We start from the raw sequence: 22,191 nt of genomic DNA on the forward strand, positions 1-22,191 counted from the left end.
TGGTGGTGTGGATTCACTTTTTTTTTTAATCCAAAAAGTAGGGGGGAAGAGGGCAAATGGGCCCAGAAAGTGGCAGGAAAGGTGTGTATGACAGAGCTCTCCAGCAGGGTCCTGTAAAGTGGGGTCAGCTACAGGGGAAGGCTGTGAGAAGTTCACACTCCTCCTGCCAGGCACAAAAAAGAAGAAGGAGATGGCAGATCGTGAGGAAAAGAGCCATTACGGAGTGCTGGCCGTCACTGCTGAAACCTAAGAAAAATGCCAAAATGCCACAGATAATTTACAGAATACAAGGGTTTTCTACAGGTTCTTCCTTTGCTGTCTAACCGTGGTTTGGCTACAGTCTAACACCACTAAAGACACTGTATTCCTCAAAACATAGGACTGAAAGGCTCTACTTTCTCTTGGGACTGACATTAAAGCCAAAGCTCTCCTCTCTTTATGAATCACCACGAACCCCAGTAAGAAGGGTAGCACTGAACTGGGCTACAGACCTAAGGCCTGTAACTCCTCCTCGAGCAGGCACGTGGAGGTTGTGCTGCCATGGCGGGAGGCCGAGGGTGTGTCTGCGAAGGGCTCTGAGGGAGGCTGGGCTGTGGCCTCCAGCTCGGAGAAGTCCATCAGGGTGTAGCTCTTCATGCGCCGCGGGGCTGGTCGGCACACTGGGAACAGAGAGAGCCAGAGAGGAGCATTGCTATCAGAAATGCAAAAGGTGACGATGGTTACATAATGTTTTTCCTGTGTTGTAAGATTTTCTCCACATTTATTCCCTTCCAAACCCCTCCCCGCTGACACACAGAAGCAGAGCTGCAGGTGCTCCTCACCTGGCACGTGGGCAGAGCTGGAGGATGAACCCTCTCCATCGCCGTTCTCCTGGCGGGACACAGCCTCCCTGCACTGCCCGAGGGACACAGCCTGCCTGTACTGCCCGAGCGCCCGCGTGAGCTCGTCACTGGCCTGCAGGATCTCAGCTGGGGACACAGGACAAACAAAACACTGATGTGCTAAGGGGAAGGGCAGGGCAGTTCCACAGCACTCTCCAAACTGCTCATGAGAAAGGGACAGTGCACCTGAGGACCTGCCTGGAGCAAAGGCCAGTGGAGCAGCCTGTCCTCAGCTCCTCACTTGCCTTTCATTCCATTTTGCACACACTGCTGCTGATTTCAGACCTCTCTGTCATTTAGCAAGATCACTGTGAAATCTGATCCCATCTCTAAAGTACTTCTAGTTACTGCCATTTCTTCTGCATTTTTCCCAGTGTACTCGAGTCTGTAATCCAGCACTCCCCAGCTGAAGAGCCCTGGCATCCATGGATGTGAAAGGAAGGTGTAAGGCACAGCTGAGCTCTTGTGGTTGCTTTTTCAGGTGTCTGTTCAGCAATCACCACCTCAGTCAGGTTTTCAAAGCATATGGACGGGACTGTAATGCCATCCTCTGGGAAGGACTAAGTTTCACACCTGTGGAATTCAAAGATTCTGCTCTTATGACCCTCCTCACTAATACACTTACAAAATTTAAAACATATTCTCCCTTCTGTGTTTAAAGACAGGAAGAACTTCAATCTCTGGAGAGAAAAGGCCTCAAAAGCCTTCAGTTCGCTGAACATCAGAACTCCAAAAACTCTGGAAACCACCTCAGCTGGAAGAAACGGATTCACTGTTTAACTCTGGGCTTCAAGTGAGAACAGCTTCCTCCTACAGGGGCAGCAGGAGACTCAGTGCCAATCCCCTGGGTATGGTGAAAGTGGAGAGCTTTGCCTGTACCTTTGGGTACCAAGTGCCCAAGTACTCCCCTCCCAGAGGAAAGGCACACCCCTGTCACAGCAAGGGTGACAAATTGAGCTGCAAAGAAATGCAAGGACTGTGGTGGCTCTTACCCAGAACCTCATCGTCAGCCACCGCCTCGCTGGCCAGGCGGAACAGCAGCGGCCTGAGCTTCTCACAGCGCTGGAACAGAGTCTGGGGACAAAATGTTTCACGTCACTGCTCAGGAGACCCCAGGCACACTCACACCTCTACCTCCGTGATTACCTGAAAGTGATGCTCCCTCCAGAAGAGGGAGGAAGAAGAGCATTTAAGCATTAAAGAGAACATTTACCTGTAGGGTCTCCTGGTCAGCTGGGGATAATTCTTGTCTTCTGTAGTTCTCCAGTAACTCATCCATTTGTTTGACATTCTCAGAAACCTCGCTGATGGCCTTCACTCGTCGGGACACCTGAGCTGACCTTTCTTGTTCCTGTGATGAAAAATGAAATAAAGCTCGATGATGATTTGGCTGATACAGCCAGTGCATGTGCTTGGCTGGGGCACTCTGGGTCACACTTGGGGAGTTCCTTCCTATAAATACCTGATTGCAACTAGAGGAGACACAAAGCAGGACAGGTGAGAACATGCTCCCAGCTGTATCCCACCTCCATGCCAATGGCAGAGAGAGAATCCCCCTGCCCCACTCAGGGCACCCTGGCCCTGTGCTGGTCCATACAGGATCTATCTCACCACAGGCATGAGTGAGACTTCAAAATCCGAGCTAGGAGTTGGTGGTTTCTGCCACACAGAACAATGTGCTCAAAATGACCAGAGGGATTTGTTAAACCAAATCTCCTACCTAAGCAGCAAAGTGGGATGCTGTTTCAGATGGAACACGAAAATGGACAGGCCAGACATGCACACACACACTGTGTGCAGGAAAGAAGCACTTCTGTACAGATGTGGCTGTTTTCCACCTAGGAACTGAGTTTATTTTGGAAACTTCCTACCACTACTGCAGTCCTTCTGCCAGGATCCCCCTGATGGGGAAGTGTCCCACCACCCAGGCTCCTGGCTATAGACATTCGCATCTTCCCTCTTCCTCACAGTGGCATATTTTAGCAAAACAAAACAAAATTGTCCCATACTGTAAATTCAGAATAATGAAGACTGAAAATGGCCCCTCCTCTGGGGCTGTATTCTGATCCAGTACAGAGGGTCTCCTGCCAAAAACTGAATGCCACATGCCCTCCCACCCTCCCTGGCTGCAAACAAGCTTCTCCCCCAGGAGCTCCCACCTCTCTAACCACACTCTGGATCAGGTGGTTGGCTGCCTGCAGGTCCTCGGGGTGGCTGCTCTTCAGAAGCCTGGCCAGGAGCTGTCAGGGCAGAGATGGGACAGCAGTGAGCAGCAGCCTCTGGGCACTGTGCTGCAGGCACACATCACACAGAGACACTCCAGTTCCTGTAATCCTGGAAATATGTGGGCTCCTGTCCCATGATCTAATTCAGGTTATAATGCTGCCTGCACAGAGTTTGGCTGTTGGGATTAGGAACTCTCTGGCTCTGCAGAACTTCTGTAAGACCTGGAGAAGCCCTTCCTTGGGAAGGTTTCATAGAAACTGATGCTTTTCTATAAAGAAGTTTCACTTTTTACAAAGCAAACATTTCTGACAAAGCCTCACAGCATTCTCTAGCTGTTGTACCACAGGAAGGATCAACATTATTCTGAGATAGTTTCTTTGAAACAGTAGGAGCTCCCAAAATATTACTAAGCCTCTTTTCTCATCAGTACAAATCAGAGGGTGTGTCATGAAAACTCTAAGGTTTACCTTGGATTTCTCTTCATCTGTGTCAAAAATAGAATTCTGAGGTCTTGGAGAAGGGGGGGGTAAAATTTTGTCTTCTGGTAGTTTAGGATCTTCTTTAACAATCCCTGGAACAGGTAACAGTAGCTGTTCAGCGCTGCCTGAGCTGCTGGAACCCTGATGCTCAACAGTGTGGGGGGGTTTGCATGGGATTTCTGGATTACCACTGAGGACTATCAAATATAATGGAGTGGATAAAAAAATTCAGCTCAGGAACCCTCTGAACCCATCTATCATAATCCTGGGAGAGTATTCCAGGGCAAAGATCATTCTGAGTTTGTCCTGCACCTTTTCCCTGCACACAGTGTGAGCACTGTGTGAACAGAGGCCTCCAGGCCAGCCTGAGCTGTGACTCAGGGAGGCTGTTCTTTGGTAAATCCTTTTAAACAGTTCCATGCATCCTTCAGTACCCAACCAGCCTGGGAAGTGTGGCCTTTGTCTCTTTTCCTTACACACAGCATGTTATGAAAAAGCTGAGTCACAAACTGAAGGGGACAGATATCTGTGGGGGGAAACCACATGGCTGGGGAGGTTAAAAAGGAAACTGAAATAACAGAACTGAACCTTGTTTCTTCAGCATCTGATAAGCATCCCGGATTTTGACTTCCTGAGGAAACCAGACTGTCCAACTGAATATCACTTCTGTGACCCTCAACTTGACTTTTTCTGAAGACCAAGTTCCATAGTACTGAAAACAAAACAGTAAAGAAAGACAAAATTTTAAGGTCAAATCCAAAGCACTGGTGCCAAATCTGGAACAGGGATCTGGCCCTGAGGGGTTTGTGTCCAGAGACCAAGGAGAAAATGGATTCACAAGAGTTTATTCACAGTGCTGTCAACAGTGTATTTTGGGGTTTAGGGAACAGTGCCTTTAGCTGTGGCTGTAAACAAAAGGAATGCTATGGTAATTACATACATATTGTATGACAATCAAAATGAAATCACTTCAAACTTTTCTGATTAGTTATTGAATCCAAAATCCAAAGGAGTTGTTTTATTTTAGTGAAAACAGATCTGTGCTTTAACTGCTTCCCTTAACTGCTGCAATGCAATCCCACCATCGGCCCCAGCCAGCCCCAGGCACAGGAAAACTGAACAAAACCAGAAACGAAAGTTATGGTCTTTTATCAGCATCTGGATGTTTTCTCCAATTTCTCTCATTATTGCCTACAAGCCCTCACTTTAACGTACTATAAAAACACAAACCTACCCAAGATCAGGCATTTCAAACTCGCATCAGGATACCTGTCCTGTCAGAACAGCAGACAGAATTGTTTGCAGTGACATATTCTTTAAACTCTGTGGTTTCACTAGAATTTCATTACCAAGCCTGGGACTGAGAGAAAGGGTTTTGTTCTTCAGTTGAGCATTTCTCTGAAATCAGCGTTTTGCAGCTCTGCCCCCGGGCTGATGCAATGGAAAATGAAACATGTGACAGCGGTAAATGTGTGCAGGACCCACCGAAAAGGGGAATCGATGTCTGCGATGCCAAGAGGGTATTTCAGGCGGTCCCAGGCCTGCCCTGATGCAGAGGAACACGGCCAGAAGATCCCACAGCCTCTGATAAAGCAGGGCTGCATTTCTCATCCTGAAAGGCCCTGTAACCACCACCACCTACCTTTGGGGAAAGCACTTTAATCAGCTCATTCAGAAACCTGAATTTTGCTATTTCACCGTGAAATCTGTCACCACAGTTGTTCACACAGGTCTCCAGCACCTGCAGAAAACAAAATGTTACCAACAGGAACTGTACAAACCAGGCTTGGGGAGCTTTCAAAAACTTTGCCATTATAATCCTAAATCTAAGAACTTTCTGGCACTGCATTCACGAATACAAGACACTGAGAAAATTGTGCAGCAAGGACACGTATTTTTCCTTCACCAACTTTCTACAGCAGCATGTTTAAGACTGTCTGCTCTGTTCTACCTATCACTAACAACTTCCAGGCCACTGCCCTGTGGTGGGACACAAGTCACACAGAGCTGCATACCACAGAAACACTACAGCAGTGACGTGGGGAGGAACAACAGCAGCTACTCCCTCTGCTCTGCCCTGGTTTCTGTATTCCTTACACAAGGGAAAGTTAAAAGGGAGAGACATACAAGAAAAACAGAAAAGGAGAGACATCTAAGAGAAGAGAGAGCTGTACTGTCTGCTATGCTGTTCTACCCACCAAATTCTGTTCCCAAGTGTGGATGGAAGTACTTACTGTGAGTGCATGGAGAGCTTCCCTCTCCTGAGGGGACTGGATTTTATGTGCCAGCAGCCTCAGCGCAAGCAATGGGCTGGGGAGGAGCAGAAGCAAGTCAGATCACAAAGTTCCCAGGAAAAAGAAATGCTCCTGGTTTTGCTCTGCAGAGGAGAGCAACTGCTGGATTCACAAGAGGAGAGACACCCCTTCCTCGGGCACAGTGCTGGCCGGGGGCTGGCACACATGAGGGGTGAGCTGGAGCCCAGTGATCCCAGCGATCCCAGTGCTGCCCTCCCCTGTGCCCAGGGGCTGTCCCTTGGAGGGAGCAGTGGGGACAGGCTGGGGATCTCTCTGGGCAGGCAAGGAGAGCTGGCTCTCCACAGCCACCTCCACGACAGCCTGACAGTCTGTGCTGGCTCCTGGGCATGACACAGGTGCCAGACTATGAGCTCTGAGCTGCCTGCTCTAAGCACAGAGATGACCACTCAGCTTTCACAGGTCATTTGCCTAATTAGTCCTGGCTACTTCCCACAGAGCCCAGACTATCAGCTGGAAGGTGGGGAAGTCCCAGCAGAGATCACCCACCCCTCAGGAAGGAAAAGCCGAGGCTGAGCTCCCTCAGGGCTTCCATGCAGGACTCCCCATCAGGAATCCTTGGCCAGACTCCAGAGGGGCTACTGAGGGCACAGCCAGCAGGACCTGATGTCTGGTGTTGTTCCAGCAATGGATGTCTGAGCCCATTCCCAGGCATCACCCTCCACCAACCACATTGGCATACATCTATTTCCAACTCATTTCCACTCCTGGGAGCAGCAGAGCCCACCGAGCCCATTCCCAGCTCCTTCTCCAGCTCCCCACACTGCAGCCCCAGGCCCCTTTTCCCCCAGGCCCCTTTCCCCCCAGCCACGAGGGAAGCTCAGAGCCAGACAGCCCGAGCGAACACAAAGAGCTGTGCCTCTGCCTTACCCCTCTGTGTCGGCGTTCACCTGGTCACAGAACCGCTGGATGCATTCCCAGTTTTCCTCAGGGATACTCGGGTCAGTGGCCTTGTCTTACAGAGGGAGAAAAATAAGAAAGGATGCAGCAGAGCTCAGCCTCAGCGTGAGCGAGTGGCTCAGGGTAGGAAGCGGCTCAGACCTCGCTGCTGCTGCTGCTGCTCTGGGGCTTTTAGTAGCAGAAATGGGATGAGCAGGAGACAGCTGTTACTAAATCTGCCTAAAATTACAGTCCCAAGCACACTTTTAAAGTCAGGCACAACCTGACCACAGCAGATACCACTTTTAGCACAAGAAACTTAAAAAGTATTTCCAGGCAGCTCTCCCAGGACCCTACGGCAAATGTTGTGTTGGAACATAGACACTGTTTTCCCTTTTACACAGTAAATTGAGGGAAAAAAGTATTTTTTTGCTTTATCCACTCCCTAACCTGTTGTTCAACCAGCTTTTGTGGCTGAGAATGGACAGGAGAGTTGGGCAAGAGAGATAAGCGACAGCACCCATGAACGTCACCCTACAGGGGTTCCATGAAGATGACGGGCCCTTACTGACAGAGCTGGAGCTGCTCCAGCGCCTACCCAGTTTGGAAGTGGCACTGGTGCCAGCAGCCAAGGCAGCCCCGGACCCCATCCCTGTCCCCACTCACTGAGCCACCGCTCCAGCTCCCTGGTGCCGGCCATGGGCTCCCGCTCCGCTCCGCCCCAGCAGGAAGCAGATCCACCCGCCCTCCCTCCTTGCACGCCCCCGGGGGAAGCCCACGTGAGTTTCTGTGGTGTGGAAGTGCTCACTGTGGGCGTGGGCTCAGTAAAACACCCCCCAAACCCCTTCAGCAGCTCCTCCCCTCCCTGGCGTGCAGAGCATTGGTGAGAACGGAACGAAAAGTTACCACATTAATTTAATAATTAAAAGGGCATCAGACAAAAGAGGAAAAGACATTCCAATCTCTGGATCGGGGATATTTTTAGCAGAACCACGCACATGACACAGTACACAGGGAGGAGAGTTCCCTTCTCCAAGCAGCTCACTTAGCTTGGTAGGACACCATGGCAGCTAAGAAGGCAGAAGCTCAAATATATATATATTTCTATATATAAAAATACCTTCCCCACACAGCATTTACTGGGGACCTGTGTTGTCGTAGCTGTAGGTACCCTGATTGTGAAGCTATCTCCAAAAAGAGACTCATCTGCTGCTATCAGCAGTTACTTCCTGTCCACGTGGTCTGAATTTAAATGCTGATAAATGTCTTTTTCTCCCACCCTGGAAACCAGGCTCCCTGTACAAACCAGGCTCCATGCACAAGGTGACAGCAGGACACAGCTGAATTTGGATTTGGTTTCTCTTCCAGACAAAGTGGTTTGTGCTTAGTGCAGGTACAAACAGACCTGGAAACAGCATGGACACCTGCCTGATCTAAAGCCTAGCTCATCTGATCAGAAATAATCGTGCTGAGATCAAAACCACAGGTGGAGGACAATGGCACGTGCTCCTGTGCCATCCGAGAGCAGCCTGGCAGTGTCACCGCGGTCCCGTCAGCTGGACAGTGCTCTGTGGATCCGGCCACTCAGCTGGACAGTGCTCTGTGGATCCGGCCACTCAGCTGGACAGTGCTCTGTGGATCCGGCCACTCAGCTGGACAGTGCTCTGTGGATCCGGCCACTCAGCTGGACAGCGCTCTGTGGATCCGGCCACTCAGCTGGACAGCGCTCTGTGGATCCGGCCACTCACTTCCTTGGCTCCCAAAGTCACCATCATCTCGGCAACGCTCGGCCCGTGCTGCGAACACAGAAGGAGTCACTGCCCACGTGGAACTGGCACTTCCCAGCACGTGGTTCTGTGTCATCCCGACGGAACCCATGGAGCGATTCGCTCTCGGGTCGCTGTCAGAGCAAGGAGGGGGGTTCATGAGCGGCTCAAACAAGGCTTTGGGGTTTCTCCTCCTGAAGGCAAGTGCCAGCCCTGGTCAGATGGACCTGAAGGATTAATGCCAGAGCTGAGCCAAGATTAGGCTTTGGAGAACTTTCATAAAACTTGAGTTTGAGCTCCGTGAAAGCAGATTGCACATAAAATCCCAGTTCTGCCCAAAACCTACAACTGTGCCAATGCTCCCTATGGCTGCTCCAGATGATTTTCTGACTTTAGATTCATAACCAGCATATTCACACTGTGACACTGCTGCTGCTCCCAAACGTGCAGAACAGCTCTTATGGCCAGAGCAGCTGGGTACTGGTACGTGTGCTCCACATGGAACTGATGTGGGCCCTGTGAGGTGTCCCAGTACCAGCATCTTGGTACCAGGGAGAAGAGAGCTGGGAAAAGGGGAAAGGGAATGGGAGAGGGAAGGGAAGAGGAAACAGGGGAAAGGAAGGGAAAGAAGAAAAAAGGGTAAGGAAAGGGAGAAAAAAGAAAGAGGGGGAAAAAAGAAAATGGGGGAAAAAAAGAAAAGGGAGGAAAAAAGAAAAGGGGGGGGAGAAAACAGGGGCAAAAAAGGAAAGGGGGGGAAAAGGGAAAAGGTCCCATTCTCAGACCTCTTGTTTGTACCTGCTGCCCACTGAGTGCCAAGCGGAGGAGCTGCATCATGCTGCTGTACTTGGTCTCTCTGGTTTGCTTCTGGAGGTTTCTCAGGTCTTTGTTCAACTCCTCCACGGTCAAGGCAGCTGCCTGCCTTGTCACGAGCCTTTAGGAAAGAAGGTGTCCTTACAGTCTGAGGACAAGAAAACCACAGGATTCCTACCCTTCACACCATCCCTGTGCCAGGGTGTGCTCTCTGCTCACCAGAAGCAGAGCTCATTCAAAAGAGGAAGTTTAAATCACAAAATTATGCCAAGGACCTGGAAAACCACAGAAAAAGCAGAATTCTGACTGCTTTTTAATAATACAATTTTCAGAGATGAGGAGCTGAGGCAGCAGCATACTTACCCTAAGACTAGTTTTCCTATTTCATCTACTTCTGCAGAAATCATTTGCAGCTGCTGTCGGGACACCGAAGGCCTGACCCACAGGTAAGAGTAATCACTCGACACCAGATTCTTCAGGAGGCTGATGTGACCCTGGGGAAAGAAAGCAAAGCTGTCAAGGCAGAGGGTTACACTGTGGGGAAAGCAAACCTATCCAGCCTGGGCTTCACACTAAGCTGGAGACCCCCCCCACACCAGTGCCCTGTACCTCGTGCTGCTCGGCAGAAATGTCACCGGCTGACATTGAGGCAGCTGAGTTTTCCAGCTTCAGAGCCCCTCAGAGCAGGGACACAGAGGCAGCTCAGAGGGCTGTGGTTGTCCCCAAGGTGCTGAGCCATGTGTGGCTGACTCAGAGCTGGCTGGAGAAGTGGCTGATTATGTTCATCTGCCCCTTCACCAGGCAGTGGGAAGCCATGAGTCACCGTCCCACTGCCACCACACAGCCATCACGCTGGGACAGTCAGGTCCTGCCCCTACAAAGAGGGCTTCATCCTTCACAAGGAATCTCCCAGATACTACAGCAGCATCCCAGGGGCAGACTGGGAACAGCTGGGCTCACCCTTCCCTGGCCAGCACTCAGCCCCTTCACTGAGCTCCCAGCACACAAACCACACTGGTTTCACCAGCAGCTTCATCTGCCTCAGCAGAGGCTGCTTGGACTCTGCCTCCAAAGCACAGGGCAGCAGCAAAGCAGAACACCTTACGCTGCCCAGTCAGCAAAGGGGAGAGGTGAGCTGGCATGAGGGATCTGGGGGCTGGACCTTCCTGCCCCAAGCCAGCTGCTCCCTGGGCTACAGGAGAAGAGCAGCTTGGAGACTGTCAGCTTATCTAGACAAAGCCACAGCTGACCTGATCCAGCACTACCCACAGTTCTGCTCTCAGTAGGAAGCACAGAGGTCTTCAAAAGCACCCTCAGTTCCATGATCCCTCTCACAGCAGGGACATGTTGTCTCTCTCTGATGGAGCTCTCTGCTGGCTCAGCAAGGTATGCATGAGCTTATGACTCTGCAAAGACCCTCAGGACCTTCACCAGGCCCATTCCCACAGGCCAGCTGCCTGTATCAGGGTATTTTGGCAGCCAGCTGGCACACGAGCACTGGAGCAGGCCGTGACACAGCTGTGTGCAGGCTGTGCCACAGCAGAGCTCCATCCAGGAATCCCACACCACCTCAGCTCCAGAATGGTGACACAGTGCTATCACTGCTCATACTTTTCTCAGCAGAAGGACTCGCTCCACGTATTCCTTTTCCAGAACCTCTGGATCCACTTGCTGATCCCCATAGATGTGCTTCACCAGCTCCTGCAGCTCCCTAACGAGCCTCTGGCGCAGCCTTTCGTTCTCGATGTGACGGGTGAGGTGAATCCTGCAACAGAGAAGAAACCTGCTTTTGGACTGCTTTGGGTTAGATTTGATCTAGTCACCCCAACCACATTTACCAGTTAAAACTGTGGAACCGTTAGAAAAACAACATTAAACCACATTCATTTCTACAGTGAAACATTTAGCTCTGGTGCCCCACAGTAAACTGAAGATGAGGCCACTCTTAGCAGCACAATGTCCCAGCAGCACGAGTGTACTTGCAAAAGAACCTTCTGGAAGTGTTATCTCCTTTTAGATGTTATTTTGAAACTAAAGATTTTGCATCCTCCCAGCTACACCCACCCTTCTCCCTAGCCTTTCACAGTGTTCCCAACACCAGTGTCCAAGCACAGGACCCAAGAGGAGGAAGAAATGGTGTGAGCACAAACTTATACTTCCCTGTAGCACAGCCCAAAAGCTGCTGCATCAAGACCATGCTTGATCCCACAAACAAAACCTCCAGCCACAACGAAGTGCTAGGAATAAATTCTCACTGATGTGCTGTTCACTTCATTTAAAAGCTACCACTGATTTTTTACCTGTTGAATTCTGGGAGCATTTCAAGATCCAGGAGGGCAGAATGGGTGGTAATTCTGCCTATTTCAAACTGTGAGATCAGCTCTTCCAAAGTCCTCCCCATCTGCTTCTCTGCAACGGAACCCAAAGGGAATCACACACGTCCCCTCTCCCACTCCTTCTCACCACAGGCCAGGAAAGGTGACACAGGACAGCCACTTGTGCAGTGCCAGCAGCAGCAGGGACACCCCTGGCAGGCAGGAGGGAGCTGGCAGCAGGCACACACAGAACGCTGTCCCCTCCCCAGGAGCAGGCTCTGCCAGCTGCTGGTGAGGCACTGGGAAATGGGACATTCCGCTCGGCTCCGCCGCCCTCCTCAGTCAGACAAAGAGAAGTAACACTCAGCCAGAAGACTTCATTGCCCAAGGAAGATTTCAATCCCAAGCGGAGCTCCCGAAACATGAGTTAATTTGTGATCCCCACACAGCAAGAGCCACAAAAGGAGACTGTCAGGTTAAACAAGAAGTGGGGCAGATGTTAGACAGCACTGCAACTATTACCCACGGCATACAAGTTTTCCCAAGAGTTCACAGACAGTTTTTCCGCCTCGAGGTGAGGGTTGTCCCAGGTGGGAACCCATTAGGCACCAGACTCAATTTAAAAGGCTGCACAGAGGCAGAGAGGTTTCCACCATTCCAGTTCCTTTCACAGGAGCTCCGCAAAAGCCCTGGTGGCATTTCAGTGCTGACTGGTCACTGGCACCCTTTTCCTCACCCCTTCAAACACTGACAAAGTCCTTAGCTATTAAAATAAACCCAACCCATTGCCAAAGTCAGCACCAAGCGACCTGGCAAGCAGGAGCCTGTGGTGTTACCTGTGAACCCCGAGCCGCAGTTGGTGACGATGTCCAGCAGTGCCTCCGGCAGGAAGCCATCCCGAACAAAGCGCTCCAGGAAGATGTCCCCTTGCCTCTTGGACAACTTCCCACCGTCCTTGTTCAGCAGCAGCGGGAGGTGCCCAAACTGAGGGGGCTCCCAGCCAAAGGCTTTGTAGAGAAGCAGGTGCTTGGAGGTCGAGGTCAGCCACTCGGTCCCGCGCAGCACGTGGGTGATGCCCATGTAGTGGTCATCCACCACGTTTGCCAGGTGGTACGTGGGGAACCCGTCCCCCTTGAGAATCACGGGGTCGCCTTCCACCTCAGCCACCTCGTGCTTGTTCCAGCCATAGACCAGGTCCTGGAAGGGTTCCACGCCCTTCTCCAGCCGGAAGCGGACAACGTAGTCGAGGCCCTGTGACAGCTTCTGGGCCACTTCCACGGGCGTCAGGTGCCGACACCGGTTGTCATATCTTTGGGAGATGAGAACAACAGTCTCAGTTCAGAACAGGCCAACCCCATCAGTCATTTTTACACTCCCAAAAACCTACACCGATCCCTGAATTTCAGCTGTAACCTGCCCAGCACGTGTCCAGTCAAACACCTCATCTCGGGAGGGCGCTCCCCAAAGCCTCTGAAGGTGACGCAGGTTTGTCTCTCCACGGGCAGTGACACACAACCCCATTGCTGCACGACTGTAATTTGGGCAGTGTGCAGCCCGCAAGGTGCCCGGGGGCAGGGGCTCGTACCGCGGGGTGTGCTGGCAGCGCAGGGCCTCCCTGCGGAGCAGCTCCAGGCGCTGGGGGGTGCAGAAGCAGCGATAGGCAGCCCCGCTCTCCAGCAGCGCCGCGCTGGCACCTCGGTACAGCTCCAGCCGCAGCGACTGCACGTACGGACCGCGGGGGCCGCCTCGGCACGGGCTCTCGTCGGGGGGGATACCTGGAACAGCAGCACAGCAGGACTGAACAGCTGGGCCATCACAACAGTCCCCACAAAGGCAGAGTCACACCCGCCCTCAGTGTGAGTGCTGTTCATCTCTACAAGAGAAGCGTTCAGTAACTGAAAAATGAAAGACGTTTCTAAATACCTGCCCAGTCCAACATATCTTCTATTCCTTCTGCAGCTCCGGGCACCACCCGATTCTGATCTGTATCCTCCACTCTCAAAATAAAGGTCCCTTGGTGTTTTTTGGCAAAGATATAATTGTACAAAGCAGTCCGAAGGCCACCCAAATGCAGAAAACCTGTAATCGCGGGGAAATCAGAGGAGCTGGTCACAAAGGTGGCCCAGGGTAGAGATCTAAACGTGAGCTGGAAGGGCGATGGATGCTGACTGCGATAGCAGTGGGTCCCCAAGGTTACCGGGGCCAGAGCTGCACCGCACAGACGCGGCTCCGGGGGCCCTAGCTATGGAAAGGACTTTTGGGTAACTCCTTCCAGAAACGAACTCGCTGAAGTGACCTGGAAACCCCTTGTGGGCCGGCACGTCCCAGGGAACACGACTGCCAGCAGAGACCCCGCACAGCCCGGAGGGCACAGGGAGGTGCCGACAGGGCGAGCCCGGCAGCTCCCCATGGAGCCAGCAAGTGCCTTCCCCGCACACGCCCCTCGAGCGTCCGAATTCACGTTTTCGAACCCAAAGCGCCGCCCCCGCCGCAGCGGAGCCCCGGGGGAGGATGGGCAGGAGCGGGGCTGGGGAGGCACCGGTTACCTGTGGGGCTGGGCCCGAACCGCACTCGCGGCCCCCGTTCGGGCCCGGGCCCAGACCCCGCTCCCGCCGCCCCGCGCAGCGCGCGCAGCGCTCGCGCCATCGCTCCACGCGCACGTGGCCGCGCCGCCGCTTCCGCCCGCCTCAGCCAATCAGTGCGCGCGCCGCGCCGGGGGCGGGGCGTCTCTTAAAGGCGCCGCCGCCCTCCCCCGTCCGCCCGCGTGGGAGGGTCCCGGTGCCCGTGGCGCCGAGCGGGGGGACCGGCGCCCGTCCCGCCTCCCCGCGCGGCACCGCCCCCGCCCCGGGGGCGCGGCCTGCGGGGTCCGCACCGCCCCCGCGCTGAGGGGCGGGCGGGGGCGGCTACGGGAGCCGGCGCGGCCCAGGCGCGGCGGCGGCGTTTCCCGGCGTGCCCCGCGGAGATTGTACACAATCATCATGGCCGCCGCCGCCGCTGCCGCCGCCGATGGTACGCGCGGGGCCGGGAGTCCGCGGGGCTCGGAGCGGGACTGGGGCCGGGGGCCGACGGTGTCGGGAGCCGACAGTGTCGGTGCGGGGCTGGTGCCCGGAGCCGGCGGTGCCCGGAGCCGGCGGTGCCCGGAGCCGGCGGTGCCCGGAGCCGGCGGTGCCCGGAGCCGGCGGTGCCCGGAGCCGGCGGTGCCCGGAGCCGGCGGTGCCGGGTGCCCGCGGTGCTGAGTGTCCGAGGTGCCGGGTGCCCGAGGTGCCGGTGCGGGTGCGGCGGGCCGGGATGGGATGGGATGGGATGGGATGGGATGAGATGGGATGGAGGCGGCCCCGGACACGCTGCGGGCGGCGCTCCGGGGTTGGAGCACGGCCGGGCCGGGCACCGTCCCCCGGGCCGGGCTCTTCCTGTGCGCTCCCCGCAGGTGCCGAGGAGTCGGGCATGGAGGCGGAGGCGCAGCAGCTGCCGGTGGGCTGCGGCGGAGGGGGCGGCTCGCCGGCGGCGGGGAGGTCTCCGGAGGGCGAGGAGCGCCGGGAGCCCCTGCAGGCGTCTGTCAGCAACGGCGGCGACGCGGAGAGCGGCAGGGAGCTGGTGGAGCTGAAGGTGATCTGGAACAAGAACAAGTACGACGTGAAGTTCTGCCTGGACAGCACGGGGGCCGAGCTGAAGCAGAAGATCCACTCGCTCACAGGTGTGTTGGGGCCGCCACCGCCTCCCCCGCGCCTCCCCTGCCGCCGCCGCCGCGGGCTCCTAATCGCTGTGCTTATCTCTAGGCCTCCCGCCGGCCATGCAGAAAGTTATGTTCAAGGGACTTCTGCCAGAGGAGAAAACGTTGCGGGAAATCAAAGTAACGAACGGAGCGAAAATAATGGTTGTGGGCTCTACCATCAACGATGTGTTAGCAGTAAATACACCCAAAGAAGCTGCTCAACAGGAGGTCAAAGCTGAGGAAAACAAAAAGGAGCCACTTTGCAGACAAAAGGTTAGTATTAATGTCTCAATAATTGCTGATGTGGGAGAGCTGTATGTGTTTTTTCTGCAGGCAACTCTGGGTCCTGTTCCTCCTCAGAGCACGCTGGGGGTTCATTTCTGACAGCTCAGCGCTGGAAGGGCTCTGGGCAGGGGAGTTCAGCAGCAGGGAAGTGTTTAGCCCAGCAGGGACTGGGGCTTTGCAAGACACTGCTCATGGTGCCAGGCACAGCCCAACGTTTCAGACAAAAAGTGGCAAATATCAGAAACATTTGATGGTTGTTAGTGCAAACACAGTCCAGATTAATTCAGTCTAAAATCTAACTAATTTTTATTGGCATAAAAGAATTTGATCTCCAGAAACTGCTTAAGGTGAACACCAAGAGAGCAGCTCCTGCAGCTGTCCCAGCACTGAAGGAGATGTGGGTGCTGAATTCTCCTTTCCTATCTTGGAGCACAGCTCAGTAGGCTGGTTTGGCAGTGGGGCTAGTAAAGGATTTCCAGCTCAAGGTATTACCAACCTTGTACCTTCCTCAGAACAAATTTGGTTAAAATTAAGTAGTGCACCCTTGAACTGCAGTCTCTATGAAACATGCTGTTGGTGTTCTGTGGTTTATCATCATTTATCATCTGAGTCCCATTGTTGCTTAAAGGGACCCAGCCAGGTACAAGCTGTGGCTGTGTATTTATTAGTTATGTTGCTCTAATCCATTCTAGTTTGGTGCTGGGTTGCACTGGCAGACATGGAGGGTTTCTGCCATTCACTGGATGTAGCACTTGCCTGTTAAAACTATCAAAATACCAAATGCCAGCTCTGTGGTTTGGTGTGTACGAGGTGAGAGTGGGACTCAGGATTACTGCATTTTTTTATAGGGATATATTTATGTGTCTGTATATTCTAGAACAGTTGTTACCCTTGGCATTATGTGGGGGCTCTTTTCATTTTTGTAATTTCTTTAAGACTGTCTTAGAAAGTGCTCAATTAAGTTTGAAAATAACTGGTGCCCATGTGATAGATGCCTGTGGACAGCCCTCAGCTGTCTCTTGGTGCTCTCAGGATGTGGTCAGAGGAGCAGCTGCAAGTACATCACAAAGCTCTGTTGTGTTTCTGTGAATTTAATTTCTGTTTTTATATTGTAGCAACACAGAAAAGTATTGGATAAAGGAAAACCTGATGATGTGATGCCTTCTGTCAAAGGCGTGCAGGTGCGTGAATACGGACTCGAGACGCTCAGAGTGAGAGAAGAGACTTTTTCGTGGTTTGAGACCTTTCTCTGCTGGTTGAATTGGTTTTTTGCTGTCTTAGCAGAAAGCTGGAAAGATGGATGGTCCTTATGCTTAAAACATTGAGAGAATGTAGCTTGTCTGTGCCAGTCCCTCAGCATGACTGCCTGTGTCCCTTTGCAGGAGCGCCTGCCGACGGTGCCGCTGTCCGGCATGTACAACAAGTCAGGGGGGAAAGTCAGACTGACCTTTAAACTCGAGCAAGACCAGCTGTGGATTGGTACAAAAGGTGAGCACCTCTCAACCTTGGGGGTGAACAATTGGTAATTGGGCTGTGACTGAATTGTGTGACCTAGAAAAGCCTCTCCTGTGACTGAATCATGTTTAGGGAATGACGGTGGTATTGCAGCGCTTCAAAATGAAACTTTGATTCCTCTTCTGACATCCCATTCTCCCAGATCATTGAGTAGTACTTGATATTCCACTTCTGTTCCTGAAAAACTGGAGTTCAGTGGTGCCAGCAGACTAATGGTCCAATGTGCTATTCCTGGCCCCAAATGTAAATGATGATATTTGGCATTTCTGGCACGTCTCAGAAGTACTCCATAAACATGGTCTTGATGCCAAGAGCACACAGAGGCTCAATGGCTTGGCCAAGACTCAAAAGGGAATCTCAGAACTGGGATTAAAACCAGGAGTGCTGGCATCTGTGGCACTCTCTGTCCTTCCAGCCAGAATTGCTCAGGTGTCTTGTCCCAGTGAGGCACAACTGTGGTGCTGTGCAGAGGGTCAGTTTGCAGTCATGAGTGGTGCTGGGAAGAGCTGGGATTGATGCGGGGATAATGTGCCTTGCTGAGGATGTCTGTGTCCTGGTTTGGGCTGGGATATAGTGAGTTTTCTTCCCAGTAGCTGGCTTGGATTCAGGGTGGGAATAATGCTGATAAGAACTGATGTTTTGGTTGTTGCTGCACAGTGTTTACCCTCAGTCAAGGACTGTTTGGTGTCTCAGGCTCTGTCCAAGGAGCTGGGAGGGAGCAGGGCCAGGGCAGCTGGCCAGAGGAATATCCCATACCACAGAGCATCGTGTCCAGTATGAACTGGGGGGAGTTGGCTGTGAGGGGCTGGTCACTGCTGAGGGACAGGCTGGGCATTGGTCAGTGGGTGGGGAGCTGCTATGCTGGACATCACTGGTTTCTCTTGGGTTTCATTTTTCTTTATTTTATTGCCATTATTATGATCAGTAGTAGTAGTATTTTTTACTTTGTTTCAATTATTAAACTGTTCTTACCTGAACTCGTGAGTTTTTTTACTTTTTTCCCCAGTTCTCCTCCCCATCCCAGCAGGGCAGGGGGGTGAGTGGCTGCATGGTCCTCAGTTGCCACCTGAGGCTAAATGGGACACTGGGATACCCCCTGCCTCTCAAGGAAGCTGTGCTCCTTCAGTTTGACCAGGATGGCCAATATATAGTGATGAGCAAGAGGAATAAAAGTGCTTGCTCACTGTCCCAGCAAAGTAGCCTAATTGGATGGTAATATTACCTCCAGCTGGTACAGTATTTCCAAAGTAAGCAGAAATCCTGGAAGTTTTTGACCTTTCCTTTGTAGGACAGACTTGACTGTGAAGATCTTTCTGGCTCTAAAACCTCTCTTGGTCTCAGTTGCAGTCATTTCTCTCCTGGGCAAAGTGATGGAATGAGGTATTGGGGTGTGTTTTTTGCTCTCTAGGTTGGGGAGGCAGATGTTTCTGTTACTGATCTGTGTTCTAAATCCATTCTTAGTGTTTAGGTGATTAATGTCTTCCTTCACCTTCCAGATGAGTTTCAAGTGTAGTGTTTCTGTGGCATTCTAGATTAGTGTTCCATAAGCTTTGAAATTTGATTCTTCTTGTAGTCATCCATCTTTCCCATAACCTGTTTCCCTACTTCCCCAAATTAGCAGCAGATTACTTCCTCTAGGGAATGGCTGTAATTGCTGGCTGATTTTGGGAAAACCTCCTTCCTGCTCTGAGAAATGCATGGCAGAGGCTAGCAGGTACAGGCTGAGGGAAACCCACCTGGGTGTCCACACAGCTCCTCACTTGCCGGTGTTGGAAAGCTGGAGCTGGTTCTTCCCCTGCAGCCTCCCTGGGCCTCACAGGTGTTTGTAGCACGAAGTTTGCCCCGTGGCTCTGGTCAGTTCTGCAGAGGCATTGATAATGTGGATTTTGTCTGTTGATGGGATACTCTGAGCAGGAATTGATTTGGGGGGTCCTGAACGAGGGCAAAGTGAGTTTTTACCTCATGAACGAACTCATGAGTCTAAGTAGGCTTAGTTACAGCACTGAGGCAGAGAGAGTTTGTCCTTACATCACTGAGTTTATCTCCCTATGTGCTTGTTTTGAGTAGGTGCTTTTTTATTGATTACACAAATCAATTAGGTCTATCTCAGGAACTCAGAGTTTGGTTTGTCCTTTGTAGAGTGTTTTGGGTGTTCTCTGTCTTGTATCTAAGTAGATAATTTTAGGCTGATGCTGAACACTGGAACTGAAAGGCAGGATCTTGAAATTAAGTGTTCAGAGAGAAGTGAGGACAGAGCTGACAGGAGAACTCTGCCCTGGACCCTGTACTTAGTTTGCTCTTGTTGGTGCCTGTGGCTGGCTGATGTTACTCTGCCGTATAATTGTAGCCTTTTTTGGTTTTTTCCTATTTGTTTCTGTCCCTATTTGCTCTTTTACATCCCTTTGCCTGTGCTTCTCTGAACACTGCCTCAGGGGAAAGCCAGGCCTAGGCTTTCAGAGTTAGGTCAGCCTTTCTTCACCAGCTTTCAGCCCTGCTGTTTATCTTTAGAGTTCTATAAAATCCTTGGTAGTTGGTTCTGAATATTCTCAGACCCAGACTAGATTCCACTGGGATGAGCTATTCTGCTGTTCTGAGGGGATTTGTTCCTTATGGGAAAACATTAAATAAAGCCAGGGTTTTCCCATCACTCAGTCTAGGCCCAAATCAGGAACACTGAAGTGCTTCTTGTGGTGCAGAGAAACTGTGTTTTGGGTTCTCTCACGTTGTTGGGGTGCCAGCTGGGGGGCTTGGTGCTGCCAGGTCCAGGTACCCAAACTCACCTGAGAGGAGACTGCTGACCTGAGGGGGTTTTGGCATCAAGGGAGGTGACACATGAAAGTGATATGAAGTATTGCTTCCCCACACATCAGAAATAATACTCTGATCAATTTTAATGTAGAGAGAACAGAAAAATTACCCATGGGGTCCATTAAAAATGTGGTGAGTGAACCTATTGAAGGCCATGAGGATTATCACATGATGGTGAGTAACAGCTCTACTTTAATTATATCCATCTAATTCCTTCATGCAGAACACACCAGGGACGCTGTAGATTGGAGCAGGTTGGAAGTGGATGGTGGTTCCAGCCTCATGGGGATGGGGATGTGAACTGCTGTCACAGTGTCAATATTTTGAGTCCATATTGAGTATCTGCTGCTGTTTGGAAGTCTGGGCTGGTTTCACACGAACATGAAGTGTTAAAGCATTATTTTGTATCTTCTGACTGTGACAGTGTTAAACCAGTAAAAATACTTACACATAGCTTGTGATTTCTTAGCGATATTTTTCAATACCTGATTTGATTTCTGGTGTCTGTGGTATTTATATAAACAACAGGCCTTGCTGCAGATTAAAAGAAAAAGGGACTTGATGCTGCAATATTTTTTCACAACTGTAATTTTTTGAACAGCTGGTATTGGATCTAGCAAAGAAACATTTCAGAAGAGAGCTGTGCTAATGTACTGAATTTTTTTCTGTTTCTTTCAATCTATGGGGTTTTTCAAAGTACAGTAACTAACTTTTAATGTTAAAGTACGTTTCTTTTCTGTAAGAAGTCTGTTTCCTCCTTTAGGGGGAGAAAAGAAAAATGTTTTACCTTAGAATCATTGCCTGCAGAAGGGTAGTGCTGTAGTCTCTGTCCAAATACTTAATTTTTGTTCACCCATGGGAGAAAATGTCCTCTTCAGCACATGTTGCAATAAATTTATCCCACAGCAAGGACAGAGGTTCTGGCACACCGTGGGGCTCCTCTCCTGGGCATAGGAGAGAAGTTGAGTATAGGACATTATGTCTAAATATAAAATCCTGTGAAATGTTATGACTATAAAAACACAGTCATTGTCTTGTTTAGTTCCTGTTTTGGCTTCTCAGCTCTGTCATCTCTTTAGAGACTCTGAGTTATTCTTCAGACTGTGTTCCAGAATAGTTTCCTCATGTTCTTGAAACTGGCCGTGAGTTTTGGTTGCTGCTGGGATGTTGTAAAAGGGAAGAGGTCATTGTTTTATTGGTGCTGTGCAGCTCTTGTTTTTCTGGACTGCTCATTTAATTGCCCACCCAAGAGCTGTAGTGTGGGACAGACTGGGCTGGTTTGGCAGTGGATGAGCTGTGCCTGTCCCCTGGGCCAGCAGTTTGTTCCCATGTGTAAATGTTGTCATTTTTAATTGCAGGCATTTCAGCTGGGCCCAACAGAAGCATCTTACTACTGGGTCTATTGGGTCCCCACTCAGTATGTCGATGCAATCAAAGACACGGTGCTTGGGAAGTGGCAGTATTTTTGAAAGCACGCTCACCTCTGGCACAGGAAAATGACACAAAGCTAAGGACACTGCTGGGAGAGGCCTCCAACATCCCTGGATGTGACAGTCCTGGAACTTATTGATAAAACATGCTAAACGAGGCACGGATGGAAGCCAGAGGTGATGTTCTTTCACCATTAGTTTACTTTTAACTTAAAGATTTCACCATCCCTTTTCTGCAGTCAGCTTCAACCATATTTAAAGCAAATACAATGGAAATCAATAAATCTTAATTCACAAAATATTGTGTGTAATACACTTAAATATGCTGAGAGTTGATCTTCCAGTTTAGTTTTAAAAAGAGAAGATTACGATGTATTATTGAGGATTTTTTACATGGTTTGAACAAAAACAAATATTTTCATAATCTTTCAGTTATCAACATTAGACTTAATTTAGTTACTTGGCTGTGACTGAGGATTTCAGGAGCAGCTTTTTAAGAACAAACTGTAGCCGTGTGCAGCGTCGCTGTTGGGTGAAGCCATATCCCACCGCCCCTCCAGGGCAGCTTCCACTCTTTGGTAGCAGAACTAATTCTTTGTTTTAACCCAAAGATGCTTGTTTGGGACTTTTCCTTGCCTTTTCCCGACACTGACATCTCTGGGTTGGTCTCTGTAGCCTGTCTGGAGCAGATGAATTCCCTGGGGATGTTTTGTGGCAGGTGACCCAGTGCTGCCTGCTGTCCCCTCTCGTGCCTGGTCAGTGGTTCACCTCCT

At 51.2% G+C, this 22,191-nt stretch overlaps 4 protein-coding genes across 9 annotated transcripts in view; 2 read left to right on the forward strand and 2 right to left on the reverse strand.

Moving 5' to 3' along the window:
- Positions 1–6: 6 nt before the first annotated feature.
- GGA2 (golgi associated, gamma adaptin ear containing, ARF binding protein 2) lies at positions 7–7,619 on the reverse strand. Of its 2 annotated transcripts, XM_027736178.2 has the most exons (12): positions 7,444–7,619; positions 6,769–6,853; positions 5,821–5,896; positions 5,229–5,327; positions 4,175–4,298; positions 3,575–3,678; positions 3,041–3,121; positions 2,095–2,232; positions 1,874–1,955; positions 822–968; positions 492–659; positions 7–163 (listed from the first exon to the last, which is right to left on the reverse strand). In XM_027736178.2, the coding sequence occupies exons 1-12, from the start codon at positions 7,475–7,477 to the stop codon at positions 153–155; spliced, it is 1,149 nt and encodes a 382-aa protein (XP_027591979.2). In that variant the 5' UTR covers positions 7,478–7,619; the 3' UTR covers positions 7–152. The 2 variants fall into 2 exon arrangements, with proteins under 2 accessions (XP_027591979.2, XP_039238312.1); XM_039382378.1 differs by lacking the exons at positions 6,769–6,853; positions 7,444–7,619 and having other exon boundaries at positions 7–246; positions 5,229–6,126.
- Positions 7,620–7,674: 55 nt separating this feature from the next.
- On the reverse strand, positions 7,675–14,341 carry EARS2 (glutamyl-tRNA synthetase 2, mitochondrial). Of its 5 annotated transcripts, none has more exons than XM_027736173.2 (10): positions 14,215–14,341; positions 13,592–13,747; positions 13,254–13,443; positions 12,505–12,977; positions 11,654–11,762; positions 10,965–11,118; positions 9,717–9,847; positions 9,339–9,474; positions 8,526–8,573; positions 7,675–8,461 (listed from the first exon to the last, which is right to left on the reverse strand). In XM_027736173.2, exons 1-10 carry the CDS (start codon positions 14,312–14,314, stop codon positions 8,426–8,428), a joined length of 1,533 nt encoding a protein of 510 aa, XP_027591974.2. In that variant the 5' UTR covers positions 14,315–14,341; the 3' UTR covers positions 7,675–8,425. The 5 variants fall into 5 exon arrangements, with proteins under 5 accessions (XP_027591974.2, XP_027591976.2, XP_039238311.1 ...); XM_027736175.2 differs by having other exon boundaries at positions 7,675–8,493; XM_039382377.1 differs by having other exon boundaries at positions 7,675–8,493; positions 9,326–9,474.
- Positions 14,342–14,613: 272 nt separating this feature from the next.
- UBFD1 (ubiquitin family domain containing 1) lies at positions 14,614–21,717 on the forward strand. The gene is made up of 7 exons (XM_027736151.2): positions 14,614–14,677; positions 15,096–15,362; positions 15,445–15,653; positions 16,781–16,846; positions 17,048–17,153; positions 20,080–20,162; positions 21,347–21,717. Exons 1-7 carry the CDS (start codon positions 14,647–14,649, stop codon positions 21,455–21,457), a joined length of 873 nt encoding a protein of 290 aa, XP_027591952.1. The 5' UTR covers positions 14,614–14,646; the 3' UTR covers positions 21,458–21,717.
- The window catches only part of ERN2 (endoplasmic reticulum to nucleus signaling 2), a 17,367-nt gene continuing 16,740 nt past the window's right edge, over positions 21,565–22,191 (forward strand). Inside the window, exon 1 of the mRNA XM_039382353.1 lies at positions 21,565–21,576. Within this exon, the coding sequence (XP_039238287.1) occupies positions 21,565–21,576 (12 nt within the window). The remainder of the gene's footprint in view (positions 21,577–22,191) is intronic.

This window comes from Pipra filicauda, unplaced genomic scaffold, assembly GCF_003945595.2.
Source record: "Pipra filicauda isolate LSUMZ 115617 unplaced genomic scaffold, ASM394559v2 scaffold266_size1643727_pilon, whole genome shotgun sequence".
In the NCBI taxonomy this organism is placed as follows: Eukaryota; Metazoa; Chordata; class Aves; order Passeriformes; family Pipridae; genus Pipra; species Pipra filicauda.

Bases quoted from the DNA above. Each gene is read 5' to 3' on its own strand.
- GGA2 (XM_039382378.1), bottom strand. From the start codon at position 5,435: ATGCAGTGCCAGAAAGTTCTTAGATTTAGGATTATAATGGCAAAGTTT. The intron at 3,122-3,574 runs GTAAACCTTAGA...CTGCCCTGACAG, and splicing joins CAGATGAAGAGAAATCCAAG to CTCCTGGCCAGGCTTCTGAA. The intron at 247-491 runs GTCTGTAGCCCA...CATTTTTCTTAG, and splicing joins GGAGGAGTTACAGGCCTTAG to GTTTCAGCAGTGACGGCCAG.
- UBFD1 (XM_027736151.2), top strand. From the start codon at position 14,647: ATGGCCGCCGCCGCCGCTGCCGCCGCCGATG. The intron at 15,654-16,780 runs GTTAGTATTAAT...TTTATATTGTAG, and splicing joins AGCCACTTTGCAGACAAAAG to CAACACAGAAAAGTATTGGA. The intron at 20,163-21,346 runs GTGAGTAACAGC...TTTTAATTGCAG, and splicing joins ATGAGGATTATCACATGATG to GCATTTCAGCTGGGCCCAAC.
- EARS2 (XM_039382377.1), bottom strand. From the start codon at position 14,314: ATGGCGCGAGCGCTGCGCGCGCTGCGCGGGGCGGCGGGAGCGGGGTCT. The intron at 13,444-13,591 runs GTATTTAGAAAC...CTGCTGTTCCAG, and splicing joins AGATATGTTGGACTGGGCAG to GTATCCCCCCCGACGAGAGC. The intron at 8,494-8,525 runs GTGAGTGGCCGG...AGCGCTGTCCAG, and splicing joins TGACTTTGGGAGCCAAGGAA to CTGAGTGGCCGGATCCACAG.